General features: G+C 41.5%; 1 protein-coding gene across 1 annotated transcript; it reads right to left on the reverse strand.

Moving 5' to 3' along the window:
- Positions 1–6: 6 nt before the first annotated feature.
- LOC136199067 (spectrin beta chain, non-erythrocytic 1-like) lies at positions 7–27799 on the reverse strand. The gene is made up of 66 exons (XM_065989167.1): positions 27714–27799; positions 27535–27662; positions 27139–27238; positions 27020–27090; positions 26846–26959; positions 26722–26789; positions 26594–26674; positions 26421–26536; positions 26263–26375; positions 26021–26208; positions 25847–25964; positions 25728–25792; positions 25506–25680; positions 25374–25456; positions 25185–25323; positions 24702–25130; positions 24196–24354; positions 24049–24144; positions 23883–23993; positions 23643–23825; positions 23546–23592; positions 23294–23490; positions 23135–23244; positions 22995–23081; positions 22870–22944; positions 22628–22758; positions 22486–22545; positions 22236–22427; positions 22028–22187; positions 21847–21974; positions 21561–21798; positions 21288–21427; positions 21113–21236; positions 20912–21058; positions 20462–20856; positions 20033–20219; positions 19661–19978; positions 19480–19593; positions 9154–9505; positions 8352–9103; positions 8090–8289; positions 7946–8036; positions 7743–7889; positions 7502–7693; positions 7234–7436; positions 6605–7172; positions 4689–5093; positions 4154–4636; positions 3972–4102; positions 3739–3925; positions 3374–3574; positions 3232–3327; positions 3042–3176; positions 2800–2982; positions 2407–2751; positions 2142–2359; positions 1613–2084; positions 1283–1561; positions 1145–1231; positions 1033–1095; positions 865–984; positions 726–812; positions 574–665; positions 422–516; positions 354–376; positions 7–299 (listed from the first exon to the last, which is right to left on the reverse strand). The coding sequence occupies exons 2-66, from the start codon at positions 27646–27648 to the stop codon at positions 123–125; spliced, it is 11757 nt and encodes a 3918-aa protein (XP_065845239.1). The 5' UTR covers positions 27649–27662; positions 27714–27799; the 3' UTR covers positions 7–122.
- Positions 27800–27919: the final 120 nt, after the last annotated feature.

Consider the following 27919-nt stretch of genomic DNA (forward strand, 5'->3'; position numbering starts at 1 on the left):
GACAAATAATAGCAACGCGCGTTAGGTAATACAAAATAAAAAAATTGAAAACACAACTGAAAAATGCAATACAAAACGTTAAAAACCGCTTATGTCACGCGTGCAAAAAATACTTCTTATTCTTATTTCCTTTTCGCGCCAAAGAGAGATCCCAGCTTACTCTTTTTCTTCTCCTTCATCTTAGCTGCGGCGACAGTTGCAACTGCCGCTGTAGCCACCGCGGACGTTGCATGGCTCTTGCGCGTGTCAACGGGAGTAGAGGAGGGCACGGACGAGGAAGGAGCAGCAGGAAAAACCTCCTAGGAATAAAAAACAGTATGACTGCATGAAAAACGCAGAAGAAGTAAAGGAACCTTCTCACGAACAGGTGCAACAGCTAAAAAAGAGAATTAGACAAGTTTCAAAGCATTCGAGATCTTACTGCGAAGTGCAGGCCCTCCGCTGATCTTGCTAACCCAGACTGACATTTCCTCGTGACTCGTAGCAGCAAACAGGTACTCAGCCCCATTATTCAATCTAAAAACCAGATGATATAAAGGAAATACGTCATATACATGTACTAAACAAAAAAACCTAAGTCTCAAAGTATTCTTTCGCTTCGTGTAGTCTCGAGCCACTTCGCAATTTCCCTGACTGACGTTAATTGCCGGGACAGCGGAGACATTCTAAACAGAAAACGATAACGTAGACACCTTTGAGATTATAGGACTGCGACTGTTACTCACACTGTGATAATCACGCTGATCCTTATAGAATTGCAATAGCTGGCCAACCAGAACGCAGTAGTAAGCTTTCCACGATCGCGCCCCAGCCTGCAGAGCACTCTGCTCAACCAACTTCCATTTATTCTCCTTCTTCGCTTACTTTACGTCCACCTTCGTCTAGCACGTTCTTTCTCTCCAAGATGCCTTCCTGTAGTGGTGCTGATCGTTTCGCGACGGGAACTTCCTTTCTTGGTGCCGGTTCTCTCGCAATTGGAATGTCCTGAGAGTCGGTAATCACAAATAGCGATCAAAATAACTAATTGAATACCTTTTCGGGCATTTCAGTCACAACCTTTCGGACAACTGTCGATTCTTTGACGATGGAAACGTCCTAGAGTTCGGTCGTGGATAAAAGAAGCGATTGAAATGGTTCTGAATACTTTTTCGGAGCTTTCAACTACAGTTTTAGTGACGACTTTCGTCTGCTCCTCTTGCAAACGCTTCTGCATTTCAATTCTAGCCAATTCCTGTGAACAAATTCAATGTAATTGTTATTATGATGATTTTTCGAGACCAACCTCTTTTTCTTTTCTTCGCCTTTCCATCTCTTTTTCCCGTTCCAGCTGTTGCTGCTGCTGTTGCATCCGTTGTTCCCGCTCTCTTCTCTCTTTCTCCCTTATTTCGCGTTGCTCTTTCTCCCTCATCTGCCTCTCCGACTCCAAAATTCGCAATTCTTCTAACCGCCTCTCTTCCTCTTCGGCTTCTCTTTTCTTTCTCGCCTCTTCTTCCCTCTCCAAACGCTCCATTTCCTCTCTCCTCACCTCTTCCTCCCGATAAAGCCTCACCTCCTTCTCCATCTAACAACCTCACCTATAGAAAAACCCCGAAACACCAAAAAACTCCCCTACTTCTGTTTCCCTATTCAAAGCGTTGAATTTCTCCTCCTGAGCGGCCAACGTCTTTTCAAAATCGGCCTGCTTTTTCAGCAAAGCTTCGACCGCCTCCAACGAGTCTCCTAACTCTTCCCCAGCCAAAAACGCCTCCCGCATCCCAATCCAACCCTCAGCTTGCTCGGCATCGCGCCGAAACAGCTGCACGTCCAAACTCAGCTCATACTCCTTCTGCTTCTCCTTCCAAAGAGCGACCAAATCGCCACGTGCTTTCTTCAGAGTGGCCATCTTTTCCTTGATATCGCCCCTAGCGTAGTGACCGGCCAAAACGAGCTCATTGCCGCGATCCGTGAATTTATCAAAGTCGATTTTTCGCGCGTCCATTTCAGCTTTGTGCTCTTTGTGCCGAGCGGTGAGAGCTTCGGCGCCGAGAACGTCGCACGCCAAATCGTCGGCTAATATCAGAGATTTCATATCATTAATCCACGAACTAATCAAGAAGCCTGTATTATTGAAAAAATTCAAATATTTTTATCTAAATTCTTACCTGACGGTTCGGAATTCGTTTAGATATCGTTGAAGTTGCTCCGATTGGCCTAATTTTGCCTGCCTTGCCGTCGCCTTGTGAACAAGCGCGTTCCACGCTTCGTGCATCTCCGCCAAACGAAATTCAATCTGTTCCGACATTTCGGAAAGTTCCGCCGTCAATCTCTCCGCCTCGACGCCCAATTTTTCGACTCGTTCCTCCAACACAGTTAAATCACGCTAAAAAATTAAGTATTATTGACGCACTTCCCGCACACCACTCTCACCTCAAAGCCTTCGTGTTTTCGTTGGAGGGCCTGCACCGTTGCCAAGTCGCGACCGTAATCCTCCGATAGAGCGGCATCCTTTTCCGATATCCTCGCCTTCGTTTCGTCGACGTCGCGATTGAACGCGTGAATTTCTCGCGCGTTTGCGAGCGCCTCCACGCGCAGCGACGTCGCCTCGTTCACGTCCTGCCAAGCTTGTCGTACCTGTTCCATTTTGTCGGCGATGAGATCGCGATTGAAATGCTCGTCGCTAATGAGACGCTGCGCCAAATCGTCGACGGCGACGACGCGCTCTTCCGAAGCGAGAAGATCGCGTGCGAAATCGTCAAAATTCTTCTGCAAAATCTGCGCAGAAATTAAATATTTAATTAATTAATTTTTCTCGTATCTTGCCTCGCAATGTTCCAAATCGTTTCCGTACTCTTCCGATGCGGCAACGCGTTCCTTTTCGGATATCCAAGCCTCGACTTCAGCGGCTTCTCGGTTGAATTCGTGCAGTTTTTGAGACTCTTTCAAACGCAACGCTCGCACGTTGCAAAGACGCATCATTTTCTTGTACTTCTCTTCAACTGCGGCCTTATTGAAATTATAATACTATGACTCTCGTCGTCTAGTAATATAAATTCTATTCACACCTGTTTCCCGGTTATGTTTTCGCTGTCAAAATGATCCTTGGCCAGCAGCCTTTTCTTTTCTTTTGCCAGCCCTTCAATCGTGTCACCGTACCTGTGCAAATCCTGAACCACGGCCTCGTGCTTCTTAGCCAACATCTTTAATAAAATCAGCTAAATTAATTAATAAAACGTAAAAATTTAAATGCTTTACCTCTGCAGTGTCTTCGTCTCGACCGTAGTCTTCACTAGCCACCAAGGGTCTCTTTGTTTCCATCCACGATTCCGCCTCAGCGGCTTCAGCGTAATACTAGAGACAAAACGTTATGCCATTTACACTCATCAGATTTCTCTACTTGATGGCCCTCTTCTGAATCTTGGAGTCGCTGTTTTCTCCCAGCCACGAGCTGCTGCAAGGCGTCCCACTGATTCTTCAGCACGTCTAGACGCGTTTGAATTTCGTCGGCGTTTTGGTGCCCTGCCAGCATGAGAGCGTGACCCGTTTTGGTGCTGCTTTCGAAGTGTTCCAAGTGGCTCATGATTTCCCCTTCTAGAGCCTAGACAACGATACGTATGACTCGCCTGAGATTATCTACCCAAAGTTTTCAGCGTCAGAACTTATAAGTAAGCAGATTTTCGTTTAAAAGACAGGTACAGATCTCGTCCTCGTCGTTTTACAGCTGTTGCCTAAAGGGGGACCCCAGCTAAATTTAAATCATACCTGATGTTTCTTTATCAAGTGCCTGACTCCCGTGAGATTCTGTCCGAAGTCAGAAGCGGCGGCGACTGGCTCTCTCTCCTTTATCCACGCCAATTCGTCTTCAATATCGCGGAAAAATTGCTGGAGTTCCAACGACGCTTCAAGTCGAGCGCGACGCAAAGACGTCGGCTCCGTCAGAGCGTAATAGCTAAAAAAATCCTATAGGCAACTATTTAATTACCATTTTTTCTTACTCGTCAATCAAGGCCCGTCCTTTGTCCTCAATTTCTTCCACTTTGAAATGCCCCGCCTCCTTGAAAGCATTCACTTGAACAAGAACGTCATCAATCCGGTCCTGATACCCAGCAATATCATTTTCCAATAGCTAGACAATTTTATAGAACTTAGAGACTCCGTTTCCTAATCTTATCATCACCTGATGTTTCTTGAGGAGATATTTGACACTAGCCAAATCCTTACCGAAGTCTTCTGACGCGAGAAGCGAAGCGACTTCCCCTATCCAAGCCTCCACATCTTCGACGCCCCTATTGAACAATTGCTGCTGTTCGGCTTCTTTCAATTTCGCCATCTTATCCGCCGAAGCGTCGCGAAGTTTCGTCCAGCAGAGACGAAGCTCGTCGACGCGCGCTTCGATCACCGTATGAGCAAAATGACCGTCTAGAACGAGTTCCTCTCCGTTCGTCGCCACTTTGTCAACGCGCGACTCGTTCGCGGAGAGTTCGGACTCGAAGGCGTTGTGCTGCTGGAGTTTGATTTGGAGATTGCTCGGATCTTCGTACGATTCGTCGCAGGCCCACTGCATTTTTTCTTGAATCCAGTTTTCGACTTCGAATGCGTCGCGACGGAATTGCTGGAATTTCTGCGAATCGGCAAGACGAGTCTTTCGTTCTTTTGACATCTATGAATTTAATTAATTAACAAGTACAGACTATTCAATTGAAAACTTCTACCTCAAACAATTTTTCTTTCCTAGCCAGCACCGCCTGCTTTCGGGTTTCTATGGCAGCGGCCTCGTAGTGTCCCTGCTCACTAAGCGTCGTTCCAAAGCGCACCAAGCCATTTATCTTTTCCTCTTGCGCGTCAATTGACTTTTCAAAGTCATCGTGATTTTTTATGAGCGCTTCTACGCCGTCCAGCGAATCGCCGACATCGTCGTTTTGCAGAAAAGCCTCCTGCGTTCCAATCCACGCGTCCACTTGCTCCGCTTCTTGGTTGAAGCGTTGCAAGTCGAAGCACTGGTTCAGCTGGTCGCCGCGTTCCTTCCACGTGGTCACCATGCGCTCGCGGTCCTCGGATAAAATCGCGAGTTGCGTGCGAAGATCGGTCGAAGCGTAGTGACTCTCGGAGATAAGACGCTAGAAAAAAAAACGAATAAATTAATATGCATCTATACGAATTTTTGAACCGTCTCTGTTTAATTAAATAACTATAAATAATTTCAAAGACAACTACTCAAAGGGTCTACGAGTAATTGTACAAAAAATTCACAGGGTCAATGAGTAATTTCACTACTAATAATTTCAAAGACTTCTCTCCTGTAATAAATTACATTAAAATTACAAGAGACTGACCAACTTTTCTCTCCTGTAATAAATTACAGCGTAATTACAAGGGACTGGTCAACTGTTCTCTCCCGTATTAAAATTACAAGGTACTGGCCAACTGTTCTCTCCTGTAATAAATTACAGTGTAATTACAAGGGACTGGCCAACTCTTCTCTCCTGTAATAAATTACATTAAAATTACAAGGGACTGGTCAACTGTTCTCTCCTGTAATAAATTACAGTGTAATTACACGAGACTGGCCAACTCTTCTCTCCTGTATTAAAATTACAAGGGACTGGCCAGCTGCTCTCCCCTGTAAAAAATTACAGTGAAATTACAAGGGACTGGCCAACTGTTCTCTCCTGTAATAAATTACAGAAATATTACAAGGGACTGGCCACTCTTCTCTCCTGTAATAAATTACAGTGTAATTACAAGGGACTAGTCAACTGTTCTCTCCTGTAATAAATTACATTAAAATTACAAGGGACTGGCCAACTGCTCTCTCCTGTAAAAAATTACAGTGTAATTACAAGAGACTGGCCAACTCTTCTCTTCTGTAATAAATTACAGTGAAATTACAAGGAACTGGCCAACTCTCTTGTAATAAATTACAGTGCTATTACAAGGGACTGGCCAACTCTCCTGTAATAAATTACAGTGAAATTACAAGGGACTGGCCAACTCTTCTGTAATAAATTACAGTGCTATTACAAGGGACTGGCCAACTGTTCTCTCCTGTAATAAATTACATTAAAATTACAAGGGACTGGCCAACTGCTCTCTCCTGTAAAAAATTACAGTGTAATTACAAGAGACTGGCCAACTCTTCTCTTCTGTAATAAATTACAGTGAAATTACAAGGAACTGGCCAACTCTCTTGTAATAAATTACAGTGAAATTACAAGGGACTGGCTTCTCTCCTGTAATAAATTACATTAAAATTACAAGGGACTGGCCAACTGCTCTCTCCTGTAAAAAATTACAGTGTAATTACAAGAGACTGGCCAACTCTTCTCTTCTGTAATAAATTACAGTGAAATTACAAGGAACTGGCCAACTCTCTTGTAATAAATTACAGTGCTATTACAAGGGACTGGCCAACTCTCCTGTAATAAATTACAGTGAAATTACAAGGGACTGGCCAACTCTTCTGTAATAAATTACAGTGAAATTACAAGGGACTAGCCAACTGTTCTCTCCTGTAATAAATTAACAAGGGACTGGCCAACTCTTCTGTAATAAATTACAGTTACAAGGGACTGGCCAACTGTTCTTTCCTGTAATAAATTACAGCCAAGGTCTATGAGTAATTATATACCTGTCCGAATTCGCTCACAGCGTCGAAACTCTCCGTCCTCGCCTCCATCTCGGCCTTTCGCTCCTGATGTGCTTCTAATGCTCTCTCAGCGCCTTCTACGTCTTTGGCCAGCTCCTCACCCGTCATCCTCGAAACAAAATCCCCCATCCACGCCTTCAAATTTCCCAAATCGCGCTCAAACAGATGAAATCGCATCGACTCGTCCAGAAGCGTTTTTCGTCGCTCCGCTCGGCCAATCAGCGCTTCCCAATTCCCTACAATTTCATTCAACTTCTCTTCAATTTTCTCGCCGCTTATTGGCTGGGCGTCGACCAATCGCTGCGCTTCGGCGGTCAATTGTTCGAGAGTGCCTTCGATTGCGGTTAAATCGCGTTGGAGTTCGTCGTGCTTGCGCCGAAGCGTCTCGCAAGCGGGAAGATCTTTGCCGGTGTCGTCCGTCGATAGAACGAGATCCTTTTCGTGAATGCGCAAGTTCGCGTCGTCGGCGTCGCGCACGAATTTATGCACTTGGCGCGCGTTTTCGAGGAGAGAACGACGACTTTCGACCAGATGAAGAAAATTATTCCAACTGAAAAAAAACAATAAAACTTGAAATCTATAATCTAATATAAATAAATTTGTTTTCTCACCTTTCGACCAATGCCTGCGCCGCATTTTCTATCGTTTCCCTTTGGGAGTGACCCTCTTCGACTAATTTGTTTGCCAGTTCGTTGACTCGCTCCAAACGCGCTGCATCAGCTGGAAGTTCTTTCTCAAAATCGTCAAACTTTCGCTGCAGCATCTCGCAATGCTCCAAATCGCCGCCAGTCTCTTCTTGCGACGCAACCAAGCTCTGAAAACCGCAAGAACATGTACAGTATGTATTACCGCTAAATCAATCAACGCCTGATCTCTTACCTTCTCTTCTATCCAAGAGGCAGCCATATCTGCCTCGCGATTAAATTCCACCAAAGCCAGCGCTTCCCGCAGCCCCTCCCCTCGATTCAACGTCGCCTCGTTGAGCTTTCGCCACAAGTTGGCTAGCTCAATTATCTGCGTTTCAACCTCTTTCGCGCCGTAATGTCCGCTCTCAATCAAACCCTCTCCATCCTTAATTAAAAAAGCTCAATTATTCAAAATATAGAATGGGTTTCCTTGCCCTTTGAAGGCCGTCTATTCGGTCCTTGTTAGCAGCTAATTCCGACTCGAAAGCCTTGTGTTTCTGAAGTTTCGCCGCCAGGTTCGTCAAATCCAAATACGTTTCGTCTGTAGCTGTTTTCATTTTCTCTTTCATCCAGCTCACAACCTTGATAGAGTGGCAAATATTTTCTCTGCATCTTCGTACGGTACAAAGTTTCTTACTTCCGCACAATCTCGTCGAAATCCAACTAAGCGTCGATTTTCTTCTAATTTATGACGACGACGAACTGCGTCATCGTGACACCTCTTTCTCCTAAAAAACAGTGCCAAAAATGACGTCTCCTCTCAATAAGTTCTATGTCTTGCCTTTCTAAAACCTGTTCCAGTGTTGTGGAAATGTTGTCCGCATCAAAATGCCCAGATTTCTGCAGGCGATCAGCAAAGTCGACCAAGAGGGAAACCTTGTCTTCTTGAGCCACAATGACTTTTTCAAACGCCTCGTGCTTTTTTACGAGAGCCTCAACGGCATCAACAGAATCTCCAAGCTCGTCCGTATGAAGAAAAGCCTAAAACAAGATCACAGAATATAAAACATAGAGAAAAATAGATATTTTAAATTAAGTAATACCTCATGAGCACTGCTCATTCCGTCAACTTGACTGCAATCCCTATAGAACTGCTGCTGATCCAAGACGTCGTCATAATGCCTTTTTCTTTCAATCCAAGTCTTCTCCAACGCGTTGCGCGCTCGTTCCAACTCGTCCAACTTATCCCGTATATCTTTCGAAGCGAAATGTTCCGGACGCGCCCCGCCCCCTATCAAGCGCTCCCCATTCCGCTTCAAAGTCCCCACTTCGTCTTCTCGGGCGTCAATTTCCGCTTTATATCCGTTATGTCTGGCAATAATTTCTTCGGCTACGCCCACATTGTGTGCCGGCTCCTCCGCCATGATTTGCCTATCCATTTCCGAGTACCATGACAACAGACCGCGCACGGAATTGTTAAACTTTTGCAGTTCCATTGAGGCCTTCAAACGGCTTTTTCGGCTTGAAGCACGCGCCAGCAAATCCTCCCAACGCGCCGTCACAACGTCTTGACTGTCCTGAACAATCTTTGCTTGCGGTCCGGGATACGTTGCTTCGAGGCGCGCCGCCTCGTCGGCCAGTTTGCGCACTTCTGTGCCAAGCGCGGCGAGTTCACGTTCAAATACGCCGTGCTTGCTCAGAAGGGTCTCCACTTCGGTGAGATTGCGACCAAGGTTGCCATCTTGGAGCCACGCCTCTTTTTCAGCAATTCGGCTTAGGACGTCGCCCGCGTCGCGACGATAGCGATGAATTTCACCGGCCCCAGCAAGTTTTTTTGTTCGCGTTGCAATCATTCCTAGAAATCATTAATTAATTCATTAATTAAAATAATACGAATAATCTTGCCTTGTAAAGCATTCCACCCAGCCTTCAATTCATCCTGTTTCTCTTTCACCAGAACCGTCTGCGAGTGTCCATCGGCAACCAAACGCCTGGCCATCGTATTTGCTGACGAGTAGCGTTCCATTGACGTCTGGAGGTCCCGTTTGAAGATCGTAAATTTTTCCTGTAGTAATTCCAAGTGCTCGAAGTCCTTGCCGTATTCTTCCGAGCTTGCAATGACTTGATTCTCTTGCAGCCACGTTTGGGCTTCGTCGAATTCGCGAAGATACTGGTGCAGCTTTTTGGATTCTTCCAATTTTTGGCGACGCGCTGATGTCAACGTTTGAAGTCCAAGAAGTTGTTCTTCCAGCGCAGACTAATAAAATTTTAAATAAGAACAGGGCGTATTATACGTGCCAACGAGAGGGATCATGTGACGAAAGTGCGGTACGTTTCTACTGAGCATGCAACTTAAGGCCTAAATTTTAAATTGAGGGCCTAATCTTTGATTCTTAGGGCCTAAATATTAAATTGAGGGCCTAATCATCGATTCTAAAGGCCTAAATATGAAATTGAGGGCCTAATCTTTGATTCTTAGAGCCAAAATATTAAATTGAGGGCCTAATCAACGATTCTAAAGGCCTAAATATGAAATTGAGGGCCTAATCTTTGATTCTTAGAGCCTAAATATTAAATTGAGTGCCTAATTTTTGATTTTTAGAGACTAAATTTTAAATTGAGGACCCAATCTTTGATTCTTAGGGCCTAAATTTTAAATTGAGGGCCTAATCTTCGATTCTTAGGGCCTAAATATTAAATTGAGGGCCTAATCCTTGATTCTCAGGGCCTAAATATTAAATTGAGGTCATAATCTTCGATTCTCAGGGCCTGAATTTTAAATTGAGGGCCTAATTTTTGATTCTAAAGGCCTAAATATTAAATTCAGGGCCTAATCATCGATTCTAAAAACCTAAATATGAAATTGAAAGCCTAATTTTTGATTCTTAGGGACTAAATTTTAAATTGAGAGCCTAATCTTTGATTCTTAGGGACTAAATTTTAAATTGAGGGCCTAATCTTTGATTCTTAGGGCCTAAATATTAAATTGAGTGCCAAATTTTTGATTCATAGGGACTAAATTTTAAATTGAGGGCCTAATCTTTGATTCTTAGGGCCTAAATATTAAATTGAGTGCCAAATTTTTGATTCATAGGGACTAAATTTTAAATTGAGGGCCTAATCTTTGATTCTAAAGGACTAAATTTTAAATTGAGAGCCTAATCTTTGATTCTTAGGGACTAAATTTTAAATTGAGGGCCTAATCTTTGATTCTTAGAGCCTAAATATTAAAAGGAGTGCCTAATTTTTGATTCTTAGAGACTAAATTTTAAATTGAGGGCCTAATCTTTGATTCTTAAGGCCTAAATATTAAATTGAGGGCCTAATTTTTGATTCTTAGGGACTAAATTATAAACTGAGGTCCTAATCTTCGATTCTTAGGGCCTAAATTTTAAATTGAGGGCCTAATCTTTGATTCTAAAGGCCTAAATATTAAATTCAGGGCCTAATCATCGATTCTAAAGGCCTAAATATGAAACTGAGGGCCTAATTTTTGATTCTTAACTGTCATTTATTACCGGAGAGAACAGTTGGCCAGTCCCTTGTAATTTTATTGTAATTTATTACAGGTGAGAACAGTTGGCCAGTCCCTTGTAATTTAACTGTAATTTATTACAGGAGAGAACAGATGGCCAGTCCCTTGTAATTTAACTGTAATTTATTACAGGTGAGAACAGTTGGCCAATCCATTGTAATTTAACTGTAATTTATTACAGGAAAGAACAGATGGCCAGTCCCCTGTAATTTAACTGTAATTTATTACAGGTGAGAACAGTTGGCCAGTCCCTTGTCATTTAACTGTAAATTATTACAGGTGAGAACAGTTGGCCAGTCCCTTGTCATTTAAGGCCTAAATATGAAATTGAGGGCCTAATCTTTGATTCTTAGGGCCTAAATATTAAATTGAGTGCCTAATTTTTGATTCTTAGAGACTAAAGTTTAAATTGAGGGCCTAATATTTGATTCTTAGGGCCTAAATTTTAAATTGAGGGCCTAATTTTTGATTCTTAGGGACTAAATTATAAACTGAGGTCCTAATCTTCGATTCTTAGGGCCTAAATTTTAAATTGAGGGCCTAATCTTTGATTCTAAAGGCCTAAATATTAAATTCAGGGCCTAATCATCGATTCTAAAGGCCTAAATATGAAATTGAGGGCCTAATTTTTGATTCTTAACTGTAATTTATTACAGGAGAGAACAGTTGGCCAGTCCCTTGTAATTTTATTGTAATTTATTACAGGTGAGAACAGTTGGCCAGTCCCTTGTAATTTTATTGTAATTTATTACAGGTGAGAACAGTTGGCCAGTCCCTTGTAATTTTACTGTAATTTATTACAGGTGAGAACAGTTGGACAGTCCCTTGTAATTTAACTGTAATTTATTACAGGAGAGAACAGATGGCCAGTCCCTTGTAATTTAACTGTAATTTATTACAGGTGAGAACAGTTGGCCAATCCATTGTAATTTAACTGTAATTTATTACAGGAGAGAACAGATGGCCAGTCCCCTGTAACTTAACTGTAATTTATTACAGGTGAGAACAGTTGGCCAGTCCCTTGTCATTTAAGGCCTAAATATGAAATTGAGGGCCTAATCTTTGATTCTTAGGGCCTAAATATTAAATTGAGTGCCTAATTTTTGATTCTTAGAGACTAAATTTTAAATTGAGGGCCTAATCTTTGATTCTTAGGGACTAAATTTTAAATTGAGGGCCTAATCTTCGATTCTTAAGGACTAAATTTTAAATTGAGGGCCTAATCTTTGATTCTTAGGGCCTAAATTTTAAATTCAGGGCCTAATCTTCGATTCTAAAAGCCTAAATATGAAATTGAGAGCCTAATCTTTGATTCTTAGGGCCTAAATATTAAATTGAGGGCCTAATCTTGGATTCTTAACTGTAATTTATTACAGGAGAGAAGAGTTGGCCAGTCCCTTGTAATTTCACTGTAATTTATTACAAGAGAGAACAGTTGGTCAGTTCCTTGTAATTTCACTGTAATTTATTACAGGAGAGAAGAGTTGGCCAGTCCCTTGTAATTTAACTGTAATTTATTACAGGAGAGAACAGTTGACCAGTCCCTTGTAATTTTATTGTAATTTATTACAGGTGAGAACAGTTGGCCAGTCCCTTGTAAATTAACTGTAATTTAATACAGGAGAGAACAGTTGGCCAGTCCCTTGTAATTTTATTGTAATTTATTACAGGTGAGAAACAGTTGACCAGTCCCTTGTAATTTTATTGTATTTTATTACAGGTGAGAACAGTTGGCCAGTCCTTTGTAATTTAAGGCCTAAATATGAAATTGAGGGCTTAATCTTCGATTCTTAGGGCCTAAATTTTAAATTAAGGGCCTAATCTTTGATTCTTAAGGCCTAAATAAAAAATTGAGCACCTAATCATTGATTCTAAAAGCCTAAATATTAAATTGAGGGCCTAATCATCGATTCCAAAGGCCTAAATATGAAATTGAGGGCCTAATCTTTGATTCTTAGGGCCTAAATATTAAATTGAGTGCCTAATTTTTGATACTTAGGGAGTAAATTTTAAATTGAGGGCCTAATCTTCGATTCTTAGGGCCTAAATATTAAATTGAGGGCCTAATCTTTGATTCTCAGGGCGTAAATATTAAATTGAGGTCCAAATCTTCGATTCTTAGGGCCTAAATTTTAAATTGAGGGCCTAATCTTTGATTCTAAAGGCCTAAATATTAAATTGAGGGCCTAATTTTTGATTTTTAACTGTAATTTATTACAGGAGAGAACAGTTGGCCAGTCCCTTGTAATTTTATTGTAATTTATTACAGGTGAGAACAGTTGGCCAGTCCCTTGTAATTTTACTGTAATTTATTACAGGTGAGAACAGTTGGCCAGTCCCTTGTAATTTTACTGTAATTTATTACAGGTGAGAACAGTTGGCCAGTCCCTTGTAATTTTATTGTAATTTATTACAGGTGAGAACAGTTGGCCAGTCCCTTGTAATTTAACTGTAATTTATTACAGGAGAGAACAGATGGCCAGTCCCTTGTAATTTAACTGTAATTTATTACAGGTGAGAACAGTTGGCCAATCCATTGTAATTTAACTGTAATTTATTACAGGAGAGAACAGATGGCCAGTCCCCTGTAATTTAACTGTAATTTATTACAGGTGAGAACAGTTGGCCAATCCATTGTAATTTAACTGTAATTTATTACAGGAGAGAACAGATGGCCAGTCCCTTGTCATTTAAGGCCTAAATATGAAATTGAGGGCCTAATCTTTGATTCTTAGGACCTAAATATTAAATTGAGTGCCTAATTTTTGATTCTTAGGGACTAAATTTTAAATTGAGGGCCTAATACTTGATTCTTAGGGCCTAAATATTAAATTGAGCGCCTAATCATCGATTCTAAAGGCCTAAATTTTAAATTGAGGGCCTAATCTTTGATTCTAAAGGCCTAAATATTAAATTGAGGGCCTAATCTTGGATTCTTAACTGTAATTTAATACAGGAGAGAAGAGTTGGCCAGTCCCTTGTAATTTCACTGTAATTTATTACAAGAGAGAAGAGTTGGCCAGTCCCTTGTAATTTAACTGTAATTTATTACAGGAGAGAACAGTTGACCAGTCCCTTGTAATTTTATTGTAATTTATTACAGGTGAGAACAGTTGGCCAGTCCCTTGTAAATTAACTGTAATATAATACAGGAGAGAACAGTTGGCCAGTCCCTTGTAATTTTATTGTAATTTATTACAGGTGAGAACAGTTGACCAGTCCCTTGTAATTTTATTGTAATTTATTACAGGTGAGAACAGTTGGCCAGTCCTTTGTAATTTAAGGCCTAAATATGAAATTGAGGGCTTAATCTTCGATTCTTAGGGCCTAAATTTTAAATTAAGGGCCTAATCATCGATTCTAAAAGCCTAAATATGAAATTGAGGGCCTAATCTTCGATTGTTAGGGCCTAAATAAGAAATTAAGGGCCTAATCTTTGATTCTTAAGGCCTAAATATTAAATTGAGTGCCTAATTTTTGATTCTTAGGGACTAAATTTTAAATTGAGGGCCTAATCTTTGATTCTTAGGGCCTAAATTTTAAATTGAGGGCCTAATCTTCGATTCTTAGGGACTAAATTTTAAATTGAGGGCCTAATCTTTGATTCTCAGAGCCTAAATATTAAATTGAGGTCCTAATCTTCGATTCTTAGGGCCTAAATTTTAAATTGAGGGCCTAATCTCAGATTCTAAAGGCCTAAATATTAAATTCAGGGCCTAATCATCGATTCTAAAAACCTAAATATGAAATTGAAAGCCTAATTTTTGATTCTTAGGGACTAAATTTTAATTTGAGATCCTAATCTTTGATTCTTAGGGACTAAACTTTAAATTGAGGGCCTAATCTTTGATTCTTAGGGCCTAAATTTTAAATTGAGGGCCTAATCTTTGATTCTAAAGGCCTAAATATTAAATTGAGGGCCTAATCTTGGATTCTTAACTGTAATTTAATACAGGAGAGAACAGTTGGCCAGTCCCTTGTAATTTCACTGTAATTTATTACAAGTGAGAACAGTTGGTCAGTTCCTTGTAATTTCACTGTAATTTATTACAGGAGAGAAGAGTTGGCCAGTCCCTTGTAATTTAACTGTAATTTATTACAGGAGAGAACAGTTGACCAGTCCCTTGTAATTTTATTGTAATTTATTACAGGTGAGAACAGTTGGCCAGTCCCTTGTAAATTAACTGTAATTTAATACAGGAGAGAACAGTTGGCCAGTCCCTTGTAATTTTATTGTAATTTATTACAGGTGAGAACAGTTGACCAGTCCCTTGTAATTTTATTGTAATTTATTACAGGTGAGAACAGTTGGCCAGTCCTTATTTAAGGCCTAAATATGAAATTGAGGGCTTAATCTTCGATTCTTAGGGCCTAAATTTTAAATTGAGGGCCTAATCTTTGATTCTTAAGGCCTAAATAATAAATTGAGCACCTAATCTTTGATTCTAAAAGCCTAAATATTAAATTGAGGGCCTAATCATCGATTCTAAAGGCCTAAATATGAAATTGAGGTCCTAATCTTCGATTCTTAGGGCCTAAATTTTAAATTGAGGGCCTAATCTTTGATTCTAAAGGACTAAATATTAAATTGAGGGCCTAATCATCAATTCTAAAGGCCTAAATATAAAATTGAGGGCCTAATTTTTGATTCTTAGAGATTAAATATGAAATTGAGGGCCTAATCTTTGATTCTTAGAGCCTAAATATTAAATTGAGGTCCTAATCTTCGATTCTTAGGGCCTAAATTTTAAATTGAGGGCCTAATCTTTGATTCTAAAGGACTAAATATTAAATTGAGGGCCTAATCATCAATTCTAAAGGCCTAAATATGAAATTGAGGGCCTAATTTTTGATTCTTAGAGATTAAATATGAAATTGAGGTCCCAATCTTCGATTCTTAGGGCCTAAACTTTAAATTGAGAGCCTAATCTTTTATTCTTAGGGCCTAAATTGAGGGCCTAATGTTCGATTCTAAAGGCCTAGAGATGAAAATGAGGTCCTAAACTTCGATTCTTAGGGCCTAAATATTAAATTGATGGCCTAATCTTCGATTCTTAGGGCATAAATATTAAATAGGGGTCCTAATCTTCGATTCTTAGGGCCTAAATTTTAAATTGAGGGCCTAATCTTTGATTCTAAAGGCCTAAATATTAAATTCAGGGCCTAATCATCGATTCTAAAGGCCTAAATATGAAACTGAGGGCCTAATTTTTGATTCTTAACTGTAATTTATTACAGGAGAGAACAGTTGGCCAGTCCCTTGTAATTTTATTGTAATTTATTACAGGTGAGAACAGTTGGCCAGTCCCTTGTAATTTTACTGTAATTTATTACAGGTGAGAACAGTTGGCCAGTCCCTTGTATTTTAACTGTAATTTATTACAGGAGAGAACAGATGGCCAGTCCCTTGTAATTTAACTGTAATTTATTACAGGTGAGAACAGTTGGCCAATCCATTGTAATTTAACTGTAATTTATTACAGGAGAGAACAGATGGCCAGTCCCCTGTAATTTAACTGTAATTTATTACAGGTGAGAACAGTTGGCCAGTCCCTTGTAATTTAACTGTAATTTATTACAGGTGAGAACAGTTGGCCAGTCCCTTGTCATTTAAGGCCTAAATATGAAATTGAGGGCCTAATCTTTGATTCTTAGAGACTAAATATTAAATTGAGTGCCTAATTTTTGATTCATAGAGACTAAATTTTAAATTGAGGGCCTAATACTTGATTCTTAGGGCCTAAATATTAAATTGAGCGCCTAATCATCGATTCTAAAGGCCAAAATTTTAAATTGAGGGCCTAATCTTTGATTCTAAAGGCCTAAATATTAAATTGAGGGCCTAATCTTGGATTCTTAACTGTAATTTAATACAGGAGAGAAGAGTTGGCCAGTCCCTTGTAATTTCACTGTAATTTATTACAGGAGAGAACAGTTGACCAGTCCCTTGTAATTTTATTGTAATTTATTACAGGTGAGAACAGTTGGCCAGTCCCTTGTAAATTAACAGTAATATAATACAGGAGAGAACAGTTGGCCAGTCCCTTGTAATTTAACTGTAATTTATTACAGGAGAGAACAGATGGCCAGTCCCTTGTAATTTAACTGTAATTTATTACAGGTGAGAACAGTTGACCAGTCCCTTGTAATTTTATTGTAATTTATTACAGGTGAGAACAGTTGACCAGTCCCTTGTAATTTTATTGTAATTTATTACAGGTGAGAACAGTTGGCCAGTCCTTTGTAATTTAAGGCCTAAATATGAAAATGAGAGCTTAATCTTCGATTCTTAGGGCCTTAATTTTAAATTAAGGGCCTAATCTTTGATTCTTAGGGCCTAAATTTTAAATTAAGGGCCTAATCATCGATTCTAAAAGCCTAAATATGAAATTGAGGGCCTAATCTTCGATTGTTAGGGCCTAAATAAGAAATTAAGGGCCTAATCTTTGATTCTTAAGGCCTAAATATTAAATTGAGTGCCTAATTTTTGATTCTTAGGGACTAAATTTTAAATTGAGGGCCTAATCTTTGATTCTTAGGGCCTAAATTTTAAATTGAGGGCCTAATCTTCGATTCTTAGGGACTAAATTTTAAATTGAGGGCCTAATCTTCGATTCTAAAAGCCTAAATATGAAATTGAGAGCCTAATCTTTGATTCTTAGGGCCTAAATATTAAATTGAGGGCCTAATCTTGGATTCTTAACTGTAATTTATTACAGGAGAGAAGAGTTGGCCAGTCCCTTGTAATTTCACTGTAATTTATTACAAGAGAGAACAGTTGGTCAGTTCCTTGTAATTTCACTGTAATTTATTACAGGAGAGAAGAGTTGGCCAGTCCCTTGTAATTTAACTGTAATTTATTACAGGAGAGAACAGTTGACCAGTCCCTTGTAATTTTATTGTAATTTATTACAGGTGAGAACAGTTGGCCAGTCCCTTGTAAATTAACTGTAACATAATACAGGAGAGAACAGTTGGCCAGTCCCTTGTAATTTTATTGTAATTTATTACAGGTGAGAACAGTTGACCAGTCCCTTGTAATTTTATTGTAATTTATTACAGGTGAGAACAGTTGGTCAGTCCTTTGTAATTTAAGGCCTAAATATGAAATTGAGGGCTTAATCTTCGATTCTTAGGGCCTAAATTTTAAATTAAGGGCCTAATCTTTGATTCTTAAGGCCTAAATAATAAATTGAGCACCTAATCTTTGATTCTAAAAGCCTAAATATTAAATTGAGGGCCTAATCATCGATTCTAAAGGCCTAAATATGAAATTGAGGGCCTAATCTTTGATTCTTAGGGCCAAATATTAAATTGAGTGCCTAATTTTTGATACTTAGGGAGTAAATTTTAAATTGAGGGCCTAATCTTCGATTCTTAGGGCCTAAATATTAAATTGAGGGCCTAATCTTTGATTCTTAGGGATTAAATTTTAAATTGAGAGCCTAATCTTTGATTCTCAGGGCGTAAATATTAAATTCAGGGCCTAATCATCGATTCTAAAGGCCTAAATATGAAATTGAAGGCCTAATTTTTGATTCTTAACTGTAATTTATTACAGGAGAGAACAGTTGGCCAGTCCCTTGTAATTTTATTGTAATTTATTACAGGTGAGAACAGTTGGCCAGTCCCTTGTAATTTTACTGTAATTTATTACAGGTGAGAACAGTTGGCCAGTCCCTTGTAATTTAACTGCAATTTATTACAGGAGAGAACAGTTGGCCAGTCCCTTGTAATTTTATTGTAATTTATTACAGGTGAGAACAGTTGGCCAATCCATTGTAATTTAACTGTAATTTATTACAGGAGAGAACAGATGGCCAGTCCCCTGTAATTTAACTGTAATTTATTACAGGTGAGAACAGTTGGCCAGTCCCTTGTCATTTAACTGTAATTTATTACAGGTGAGAACAGTTGGCCAGTCCCTTGTCATTTAAGGCCTAAATATGAAATTGAGGGCCTAATCTTTGATTCTTAGGGCCTAAATATTAAATTGAGTGCCTAATTTTTGATTCTTAGGGACTAAATTTTAAATTGAGGGCCTAATCTTTGATTCTTAGGGCCTAAATTTTAAATTGAAGGCCTAATCTTCGATTCTTAGGGACTAAATTTTAAATTGAGGGCCTAATCTTTGATTCTTAGGGCCTAAATTTTAAATTCAGTGCCTAATCTTCGATTCTAAAGGCCTAAATATGAAATTGAGAGCCTAATCTTTGATTCTTAGAGCCTAAATATTAAATTGAGGGCCTAATCTTTGATTCTAAAGGCCTAAATATTAAATTGAGAGCCTAATCATCGATTCTAAAGGCCTAAATTTTAAATTGAGGGCCTAATCTTCGATTCTTAGGGCTTAAATATTAAATTGAGAGCCTAATCTTTGATTCTCAGGGCCTAAATATTAAATAGAGGTCCTAATCTTCGATTCTTAGGGCCTAAATTTTAAATTGAGGGCCTAATCATCGATTCTAAAGGCCTAAATATGAAATTGAGGGCCTAATGTTCGATTCTAAAGGCCTAAATATGAAAATGAGGTCCTAATCTTCGATTCTTAGGGCCTAAATATTAAATTGATGGCCTAATCTTCGATTCTTAGGGCATAAATATTAAATTGGGGGCCTAATCGTCGATTCTTAGGGCCTAAATTTTAAATTGAGGGCCTAATCTTTGATTCTTAAAACTCTTCCAATTTCACTTGCCTGCCGTGCGCCTATTGCCATTTCGTCAAAATGATCCGCTGCAATAAAAGATTGAGCCATTTCCTCCAAACGACTGACCTCCTTAGCGTACGCCTCAACATCAACAGCCAAAGTCTGACAACAAGAGAAGAAACCCCCGCTTTTCAAACGCCACCTAATAGCAATACTTTTTACTATTCACCCTGTGCTTCTGCAAGTATTTTTCGGCCGTATCTTCGTCCTTTCCATAGTCTTGATTGCTCGCTATTCCAGCCTTTTCGTTCATCCAAACGTCTGCTTCCGTGGCCTCAAAGTAATACTTCTGAGCGTCTAGAGACTGTTCTAGTTTCTTTTTTCGCCCTTTGGTATGAGCGAGCAAGTTTTTCCAGCTCGCCTGGAGTTCCCTGTTCTGTTGGACAATCGCGTCAGAAGCGAAATTTTTCGCAGAAACAAGTTCATTCGCGTGATCGTTAATGTCGTTAAGGCGCAGCTCATGATTGGCCAATTCCATTTCAAATGCCTAAATTTTAATAATAAGAATAAAAGCAGACAGACACAAGCACGCCATCCTTACGTTGTGGCGCTTTTGAAGATTTTGAACGCTTGTAAGAGACGATCCGACGTCTGGCGACGCAGCGACGACGACGTGCTCGCGAATCCACTGACTTTCGTCTTCAACGTCGCGAAAGAATTGGTGAACATCTTGAGACGCTTGCAGACGTGACCGTCGCTCCTCAACCAAATCACTCAGTCCTGAGAATCTGAAAAACGAGACCAGGGGTGGTATTGGCATTATATACGTATGCTATTTATAAAAGTGAGTGATTGACGTGTCTGTCAGACTTACTAGGTAACCGCTGCATGCTATTAGTGGAATTGAGTGATTGACGTGTACGTCAGACGTGAATGATTGACGTTTCCGTCAGATTTACTAATTTTAGTGCTATGCACGTGCATGGTTCCCTACAGTAGAGTGCGCGAAGCGCGTGTAGCTCTTCCTTACCTGTCTTCCAGACTCTTGAGCTGCCTTTTAATTGACTCGGCGTTGAAATGACCCCGAGCGACAAGCAAATTTCCCTGCTCCTCGAGCTGTCGCAGCAAACGTCCTCGCAACTGAATATCGTTCTCCAGTAGCTGATGCTTCTTCAGCAGATACGTCACAGTCGAGAAATCCCGTCCCAAATCGTCGCTCCTCAAAAGGGCTTCAGTTTCGCGCAGCCAAATCTCAAAATCGTTCGTAGCGCGAGCGAACTGCTGCTGATCAGCCGCCTCGCGCAATTTCTGCCCTTTATCCGCGCAGGCGGCCGACAGCTGCCCCCAAAGGGACCCAAGCGCTTCTGCAGTCGCTCTGATGTCCGACGAAGCGTAATGCTTTGCACGGCACAACGCATTCGCCGTCTGCGCCCCCACAAGACATCGAGAAATTAATTCGAGACATTTTTTTTGGATTTACCAGTGTCATTTCGTCGATGCTGCCCTTGTTCTTCGCCAGCTCCGCTTCAAAGGCTTGATGCTTTTGAACTTTCCCGCTCAAATTCGTCGGGTCTTTGTAGGACTCGTCGAGTGCCACCTGAAGCTTTTCGTTCATCCATGCCGTCACCTAGACAACCAAATTATACTTTGATAATTAATTTAATTATTGATTAATCTCTACCTCGTCGGCGTTTCGTTTAAACTTTTGAAACGTCACCGAGTCCTGAAGTCGAAGTCTTCTCGCGGTGCACATATCCTTTACTTTCTGTCGCCGACTTAGCACACCATCTCGTCGCGCCGCAACGCTACAAAAAAACCTTCCCTTGAAAATCACGTGACAGTCTTTTTCCAATCACCTTGCAGCGTCATAGTGACCAGCATTGATCAGCTTGTGCGCTTGATCGCTTAGAGAAGCGACGCGATCTTCCTGAGCCATCACTTGCCCTTCGAATTCTTCGTGACGCTTTAGAAGATTCTCCGCCGTGTCAAGAGCAGACTAGAACAAAGAATTTTAGTCCGGACGTCGCTATAGAAAATTGTCATTAAGCCTAATCGTTTGCGTCATAAATAAATTTCAAACTGTGCTAGAACTGGCACAGTTTTTTCATCAGCGAGAATGCGCACTATACCCCCAAGTCTTCGTTTGCAAGGACGGCTTCCTGCGCGCCAATGAGCCCCTCCACTTGCTCCGCTTCCCGATTAAATATCTGCAATTGCAGACATTCCTGAAGCTGATCATTTCTCGCCGCCCACGCGGCTCTTAGGCCCTGTCTCTCCTGAGTTAACTGTTTCATTCTATCGCGCACTTCCGGCGCGTTTCTGCTTGCAGAAAGCATTTGCTTTCCCAGCACAAGAAGAGACTCAAATCTAAATTAGAAATGCCTTTAATCACCTTGATGAAGTCTCTGTGCATACCGTTCTTCGTGAGAGTCTAACTCGGTTTTCTTTTCCCCGTGCTTCTCAATCAGCTCTTCAGCGTGATTGGCATCCTTTGCCAGCTCATCAGCAGTCAGGGTCGCTCTCATCTCGCCAGCCCAAGAGAGCTAAACAGAGCAACTTCTAAACTAAGCAAACCTCAATGTCAATTCATTCTTACGAGGTCACGAGAGTCTGCGTGAAATTCTTGCAACTTGTGCGCCGCTTCCAATTGAGATTTTCGCGATCCCGCCTTTGTCTTCACTTTGTCCCACATTGCTTTGATTTCAGACTGCTTTCTTGTCACCTGCTGGGAGTCACGTGGATGGGCTTGAACAACTCTACCACAAAAAGATTTTACCTTTACTTTTATAGATTATAGAACTTACTGTTGAGCTTGCCCGGATAATTTTTGCAACTTTTCCTCCACTGGCCCCAGCTCTCTTTCCAAATTCTGATGCCTCCTTTGCAACGCTTGTACGGAAGCCAAATCTTTTCCCGTGTCTTCGACGGCTAGGGAGGCGTCCTTTTCGTTTATCCACGCCTTCATTTCGTCACAAGTTTGCTGGAAAAGCTGCACACTAAAATTAAAGGCCTCGCTTTTTTATTGAAGTCGGGGTTTTTCTTAGACTTGAATACCTCTCTGCTACTTCAAGAGTTTGTTCCTTTGCTACTCTCAACTTCTGCAATTTTTCCCATCTGGGAATACATACAAATAAGATTAATATGTCATCTTTTGCGCAGTGCATCCTCGAAGAATGCACGTTAATTAAGAATTTGCCTTTGATTTAATTCCTGCTGTTTCTGGCGAATCGTTCGCGCCTGCGAATGCCTGTCTTTCACCATTTGATCAGCAACGTTGTTGATTTCCATCACTCTGATACTGTTGGTCGCCAAATCCGTTTTAAAGGTCTAGATAAAAGTGCGCTCTAATACTTCTCTACCCCCAAGTCCGAGGCACAATCGTAAACGCAGCCAGAGTGACTGTAAACGGGACTTTTAAAGCTGTTATATCTTTCTTACGTCAAATTTCTTTCGCATCGTTTCAACGTGCTCTCTTCCCCTTCCATCTGCGTCGTCGCTAGTAGCAATAACTTCCTGAAAAACCAACGTGCAGGCTCTCTCTCCCTGATGTTCTAGACAATAACCTTGTCCGTTATCCAAGACTCCACTTCGTCACAATCGCGAAACAATTCAAACAACCGAAGTGCGTCTTCAAGATACTTTCTCCTCACCTAGAATCTCGCTAGACAAGAGTTTCTCACCACCAGGGCCCCCTTTCTCCTACCTCCGCCTGTTTCACAAGCCTGTCGTACGTAGAGTCAATTGCTTGTTGTCTACTCGCTACGTTGTGGCTATCGAAGTGCCTAGAAGGACTCTGACCTTGCTTTAGTCCAGCTAACACAAATCTTGCGACTGAACAGCTTCCTAAACTTTATTTCCTTACTTGAAAGCCTTTTAAGAGTTCTCGTAGCAGTAAGCCTTGGTTTGGAACCAGGAACAACCTTCTTCACCGTTCTTGTCTTCTTGACTTGCACGGGAACCGTTTCCACGACTTTTTTTTGCACGGTTTTCTTTTGAACCAGCGGTGCTGTCTCGGCAACGTAGTTGGCGGGAAGATAGCCCTCTTTTCCCTGTTTATTTCTACAACAAAAGCGGTTTAATAAGCACCCCAAGTAAGGCGCAAGGATTTGCACACCTAACTTGCCACCAATCCTTATTCGTTTTCTTGACAAGGACGAAAATCTTGAGGAAGTCAATTGCAATAGCTTTAGTTTTGTTTACGTGAACCATACCTCTCCTTTTGCCGCTGACATGCCTTGCTGTCCTTTGTACGGGTAGTTTGCCTTTACCTGGCTCACTTTCGTCTCCTCGACGACCTCTTGCACTTTCTCGCGTTTCTGCATCTCCTCTACTTCGTATTCTTCCTCCACTTCGACTACTTCCTCGCCTCCGGCATCTCCAGTCGGCTCGGGAAGCTGAAAGCCGGTAATCTCCACCACCAAAAAATCAACGAGGAAAAAACATCAACGTACCGTCGTTCCGCTTGTTTCGGCGACTTGCTTCGCCAAGCGTCGCAGCCTATCAATCTCCGCACCGTACGACTTTACCTCCCCCTCCAAGCGTTCGTGGCTTTGAAGTAGATTCTACAGCGACCATTCGCATTATCTCTTATGCAAGCGCTCTACATTCTAAGCAAACCTCAGCCGTGGCAAAATCACGGCCGTAGTCATCGCTAGAGACGACGGGCTCCTTTTCTTTCATCCAAGATTCGGAGTCATTCGCGTCGGCGTAATACTAAGCAAACACGCGTATCATATGCACAGAGGATAATGAAATTGGTTATACCTGTTGGGATTGGTACGCTTCATTTAGGCGAGTCTTTCGTGCTGCCGAGAGTTCTCTAAGCTTCTTCCATTTGTCTGTTAGAGAGCCAATGCGCGCTGTTATCGCTTTAGAGGCATAGTGGCTTCCGCGTTTGAGATCTTCTCCTGTTTTGCAGACAGCCTAGAAAGAGAACAATGACTGACTGATAATCAGGTGTCTGCGTAGTCTTGGCAACTGCCGATCCACTACTGCCAAGGAAGCAAACGCAAACCCGCTAATAATTATTTACATGCAGTGCACAGTCAACTGCTGACCCGCCCAAATGTAACTTTACGCGCGGCGAAACATACGCCTGTCAATCTCTTGCCAATCACCTGTCAATCTGACGTCACGCACGTGTCTTAACTTGTCTAATTCTAATGTGAAACATGCACCTGTCAATCACCTGTCAATCACCTGTCACACACTTGTCTACCTTATCTCAGCAAGTAACGCGGTTTTATTTGCTTGCTATCGCTTTACCTCACCTTTAAATGAGAATCTTGCCCTTGCAATTCCGCTTCCAAAGCTTCGTGCTTCTTGATCAAATGCATGACACCGACGAGATCCTTTCCGTGATCTACAGACGAAGCAACTTGTTCTTTCTCTCTAATCCACGCTTCCTCCTCCTCAACGTCGCGATAGAACTGCTGCAGCCTCAACGAGTCGTTGAGCCGCGCTTTTCTCTGCTCAGCGGCGACACACAGCCGCTTATTGGCGGAAGACAGAGTCTCCTGTCTCTCGCGTACAAGACCAGAATCAGTCTGCTTTGAATCCGCAAATCTCTGCAGTTGGGCTTGCAGCGCTTTGACGCGCTCCCCTTGTCCCGTAATGTCGGACTCCACAATAGAATGCTTTTGTATCAAGTCTTCTACGCCCGTCAAATGCTTGCCAAAGTCCTCAGAACGCAGTCCGTTCTAGAACAGCGCCTATCGTCTTATGTCACGTGCGCCTAGATTTGGTCTGCTCACCTCCAATTGACCCATTTCCGAAACGCAATTATCAACGTCGGAAAGAACGGTTATCAAGTCGCGGTAGCCGGCCAAGACCTTTCGTCCCTGTTCCAATTTCGCAAGCAAAGCTTCCCACTTTTCCTGAATGCCTCTTTGTCTAGGGGTAAGAGGTAAACACTGTAACCATCCAAAGACGTTTATAGACACCTCTTTCTGACTATTGCAGCCTGATGATATTCCTCCCCAATCAACTGATCTGCTAATTTTACCACAACTTCAATTCTCTCTTCCTATGTATTAATTCCTTCTTATATCTCCACCGCATCTGCAGCGTCTTACTCTCGCTCTGACATCCGTGTTCACCGCTTCGTGGCGCTTCAGCGAGGCGGCAACAGAGCTGGCCGTCTCGCCGTAACGCATGGCAGTCAAGACTTGATTCATGTCAACCAGCCAGGCTTCTCTGAGAGCCGCCTTGCGGTCAAATCTTGCGGCGAGTTGCTCTAACTGTTCTTGCCTGCAAAATCAATTAATTAATCTTTCAGAAAGTAACTAAAAACGCACTTTTGGAGAGCTTCTCGCAACGCAAGCTCTCTTTCGTGTTCAGCCACTTCTAGCCTGTCCCATCCCTTAGAGAAATTGGAGAGGATTAATTTTCTCTCGTTGTAATGTAAGAAATAAACCTTGTTCACGTCGGAAATGAGTTTGCCTTCAACGGGAACCCAAACCCTCCGCTTCAACGCTCTTAAATTAGTCTGAATGTTAAATAACTGCACTTCCAATTCGCCCCTTTCCGCGTATCTATAAAAAACGTTCCCTAAAGAGAACCCCCTACTTTTGGTATGACTAGCGTTTACTTGGGCGGCTTTTCCACTGTTCTATAGCGTTTGAAGTCGGTCACGAGCGCCTGGACGCCCGTTAGACGATTGGGAAACTTTCTATCTGCTAATATGACTATCGTTTTTTGTATCCACGCGAGGAGATTCGTGACCATGCGGTCGTACTCCCCCTGCATCTTATCTATCTCCAACAATTTTCCTATCACCTGAATAATGCGAAAGTTTCGCGCCAAGTGCATGCAGTTGCTTTTACAAGTCACCTTGGCAACACGTCGCCCTGCCGTTTCTTCAAATTTCATTTTGGTGAAATAGTTGTAGTAGGAAACGAGATAAGTCATGATCGATTTATCATCAGGACGAGGAACGTTTACGTCTAATAGAAAGATCAGGAAAAAAAAGATTTGAGTCGTTTTTTTACCTTCTGCGTCAAGGAGCCTCGGAATTCCAAGCTCTCTTTCCGCAACGTCAAAAGCGAGGTTGAGATTGTGTTCAGGATTGGATTTTTTCAAGGAAGCGAAGTCAATCAGTTCTGGTCTGAAGTAAGAAACGTCAGGGCCTAATAATGAATATCTCAATTTGTTTATGGCCTACTTGTGTTTGTGGATGATGGCACAGAAAGCCAATCCATCACACCAGCTAGTAGTGAAATTCTTTACACCTACATTCGTGTACCTAAAAGCAAAGATAATAATAATTTTAATCTAATGCTCTGATTTCACCCTTTAGTCTTTCTCTGACACCAAAGCAAGAGTGCATCTTTTGCTGATCTTATCTCCCTTGACTCATCCTAGCATATGTAAGATGATCTTAGCGTTCTTTTTATTCAAAAATTACTGAACGTACCTCTATAGAAATATCCTGAATTTGAAATCGCAAAATTATTGTCCATAGCAAGCCGAGAATTAGTCTCTGATTGCCGTCAACAATATCATGCGCCCCAATGCTCTCTAATTTGACCTACAGTATGTGACATTAAGTTAACCACGCCCACTTTTCATTTTTCAAAAATGCTTGCACCTTTTTACTAGATAAGAAGTCCAAGGCCTTTTGCACGTTTTCAAGTTTGTGAATTCTCAAGTTTCCTTTAGCTGAAACAAACGTATTATTTCGCGCCCAAATTATTTTTCGTTTCCTACCCATTGCACCAAGCTTTTCCCCGGAAATACTTTCCAGGAGTTTCATGAGAACGCGACCGTCTTGCAAATCAGCAAAAAGATCCCTTACAGCCATAGATTTCTATTGGCGGAAGAGTGTTCTCCGTATCAGGCAATATAGCATTACAGGATTTAGCTTATGGCGTATCTAACTAACGATCTAAGCACTGGAGTGCCCGCTCACAAAAGCGCGCCTCGGAACGTCACAGCCAAAACAAAACATGCGCGCATGCGGCGGAAACGCCCCTAAAGCGAACGGGTTTCGTAGGCAAAAAACGACAACGAAAGTACAAAATAAAGAAACCACAGTGCATCTTTTCTAGCATGCAGCGTACGCGTAAGTTGAAAAAATTTGCGAAAATCGTATGCGCTTCGTACCGGCAGATAGGAGTTTATCCACTTCGAGAACGTCTTCTGTTGAGTTTGTACGCGCTGCGTCTGCAGCTTGAGCCGCTGCTGCTCGAAGCCCTGTTGCGGGTGCAACGAAGCCATCGAACTGCAGGAACCTAACGACTAAAAATAGCGCGACACCTCTCTTTTTAAAGCAAATCGCTTACTTTTTCGCCGCTTTCGACTGAGCCGAAGCTGTAGAAAGTGTCTTCTCAGAAGATGTGAAGTTATGTCACGGCCCGGATCACCAGCCTTTTCCTCGCCGACGGTGTCCCCGTATAATCCTTACTAGCTGATTTACCCGTTCATCGAACGGGTTGTTTAGGCGTTTGTATTCAGACATGAGCGCATATGAAATTATGCTTATTCGGCC

This window comes from Oscarella lobularis, chromosome 20, assembly GCF_947507565.1.
Source record: "Oscarella lobularis chromosome 20, ooOscLobu1.1, whole genome shotgun sequence".
Classification (NCBI taxonomy): domain Eukaryota; kingdom Metazoa; phylum Porifera; class Homoscleromorpha; order Homosclerophorida; family Oscarellidae; genus Oscarella; species Oscarella lobularis.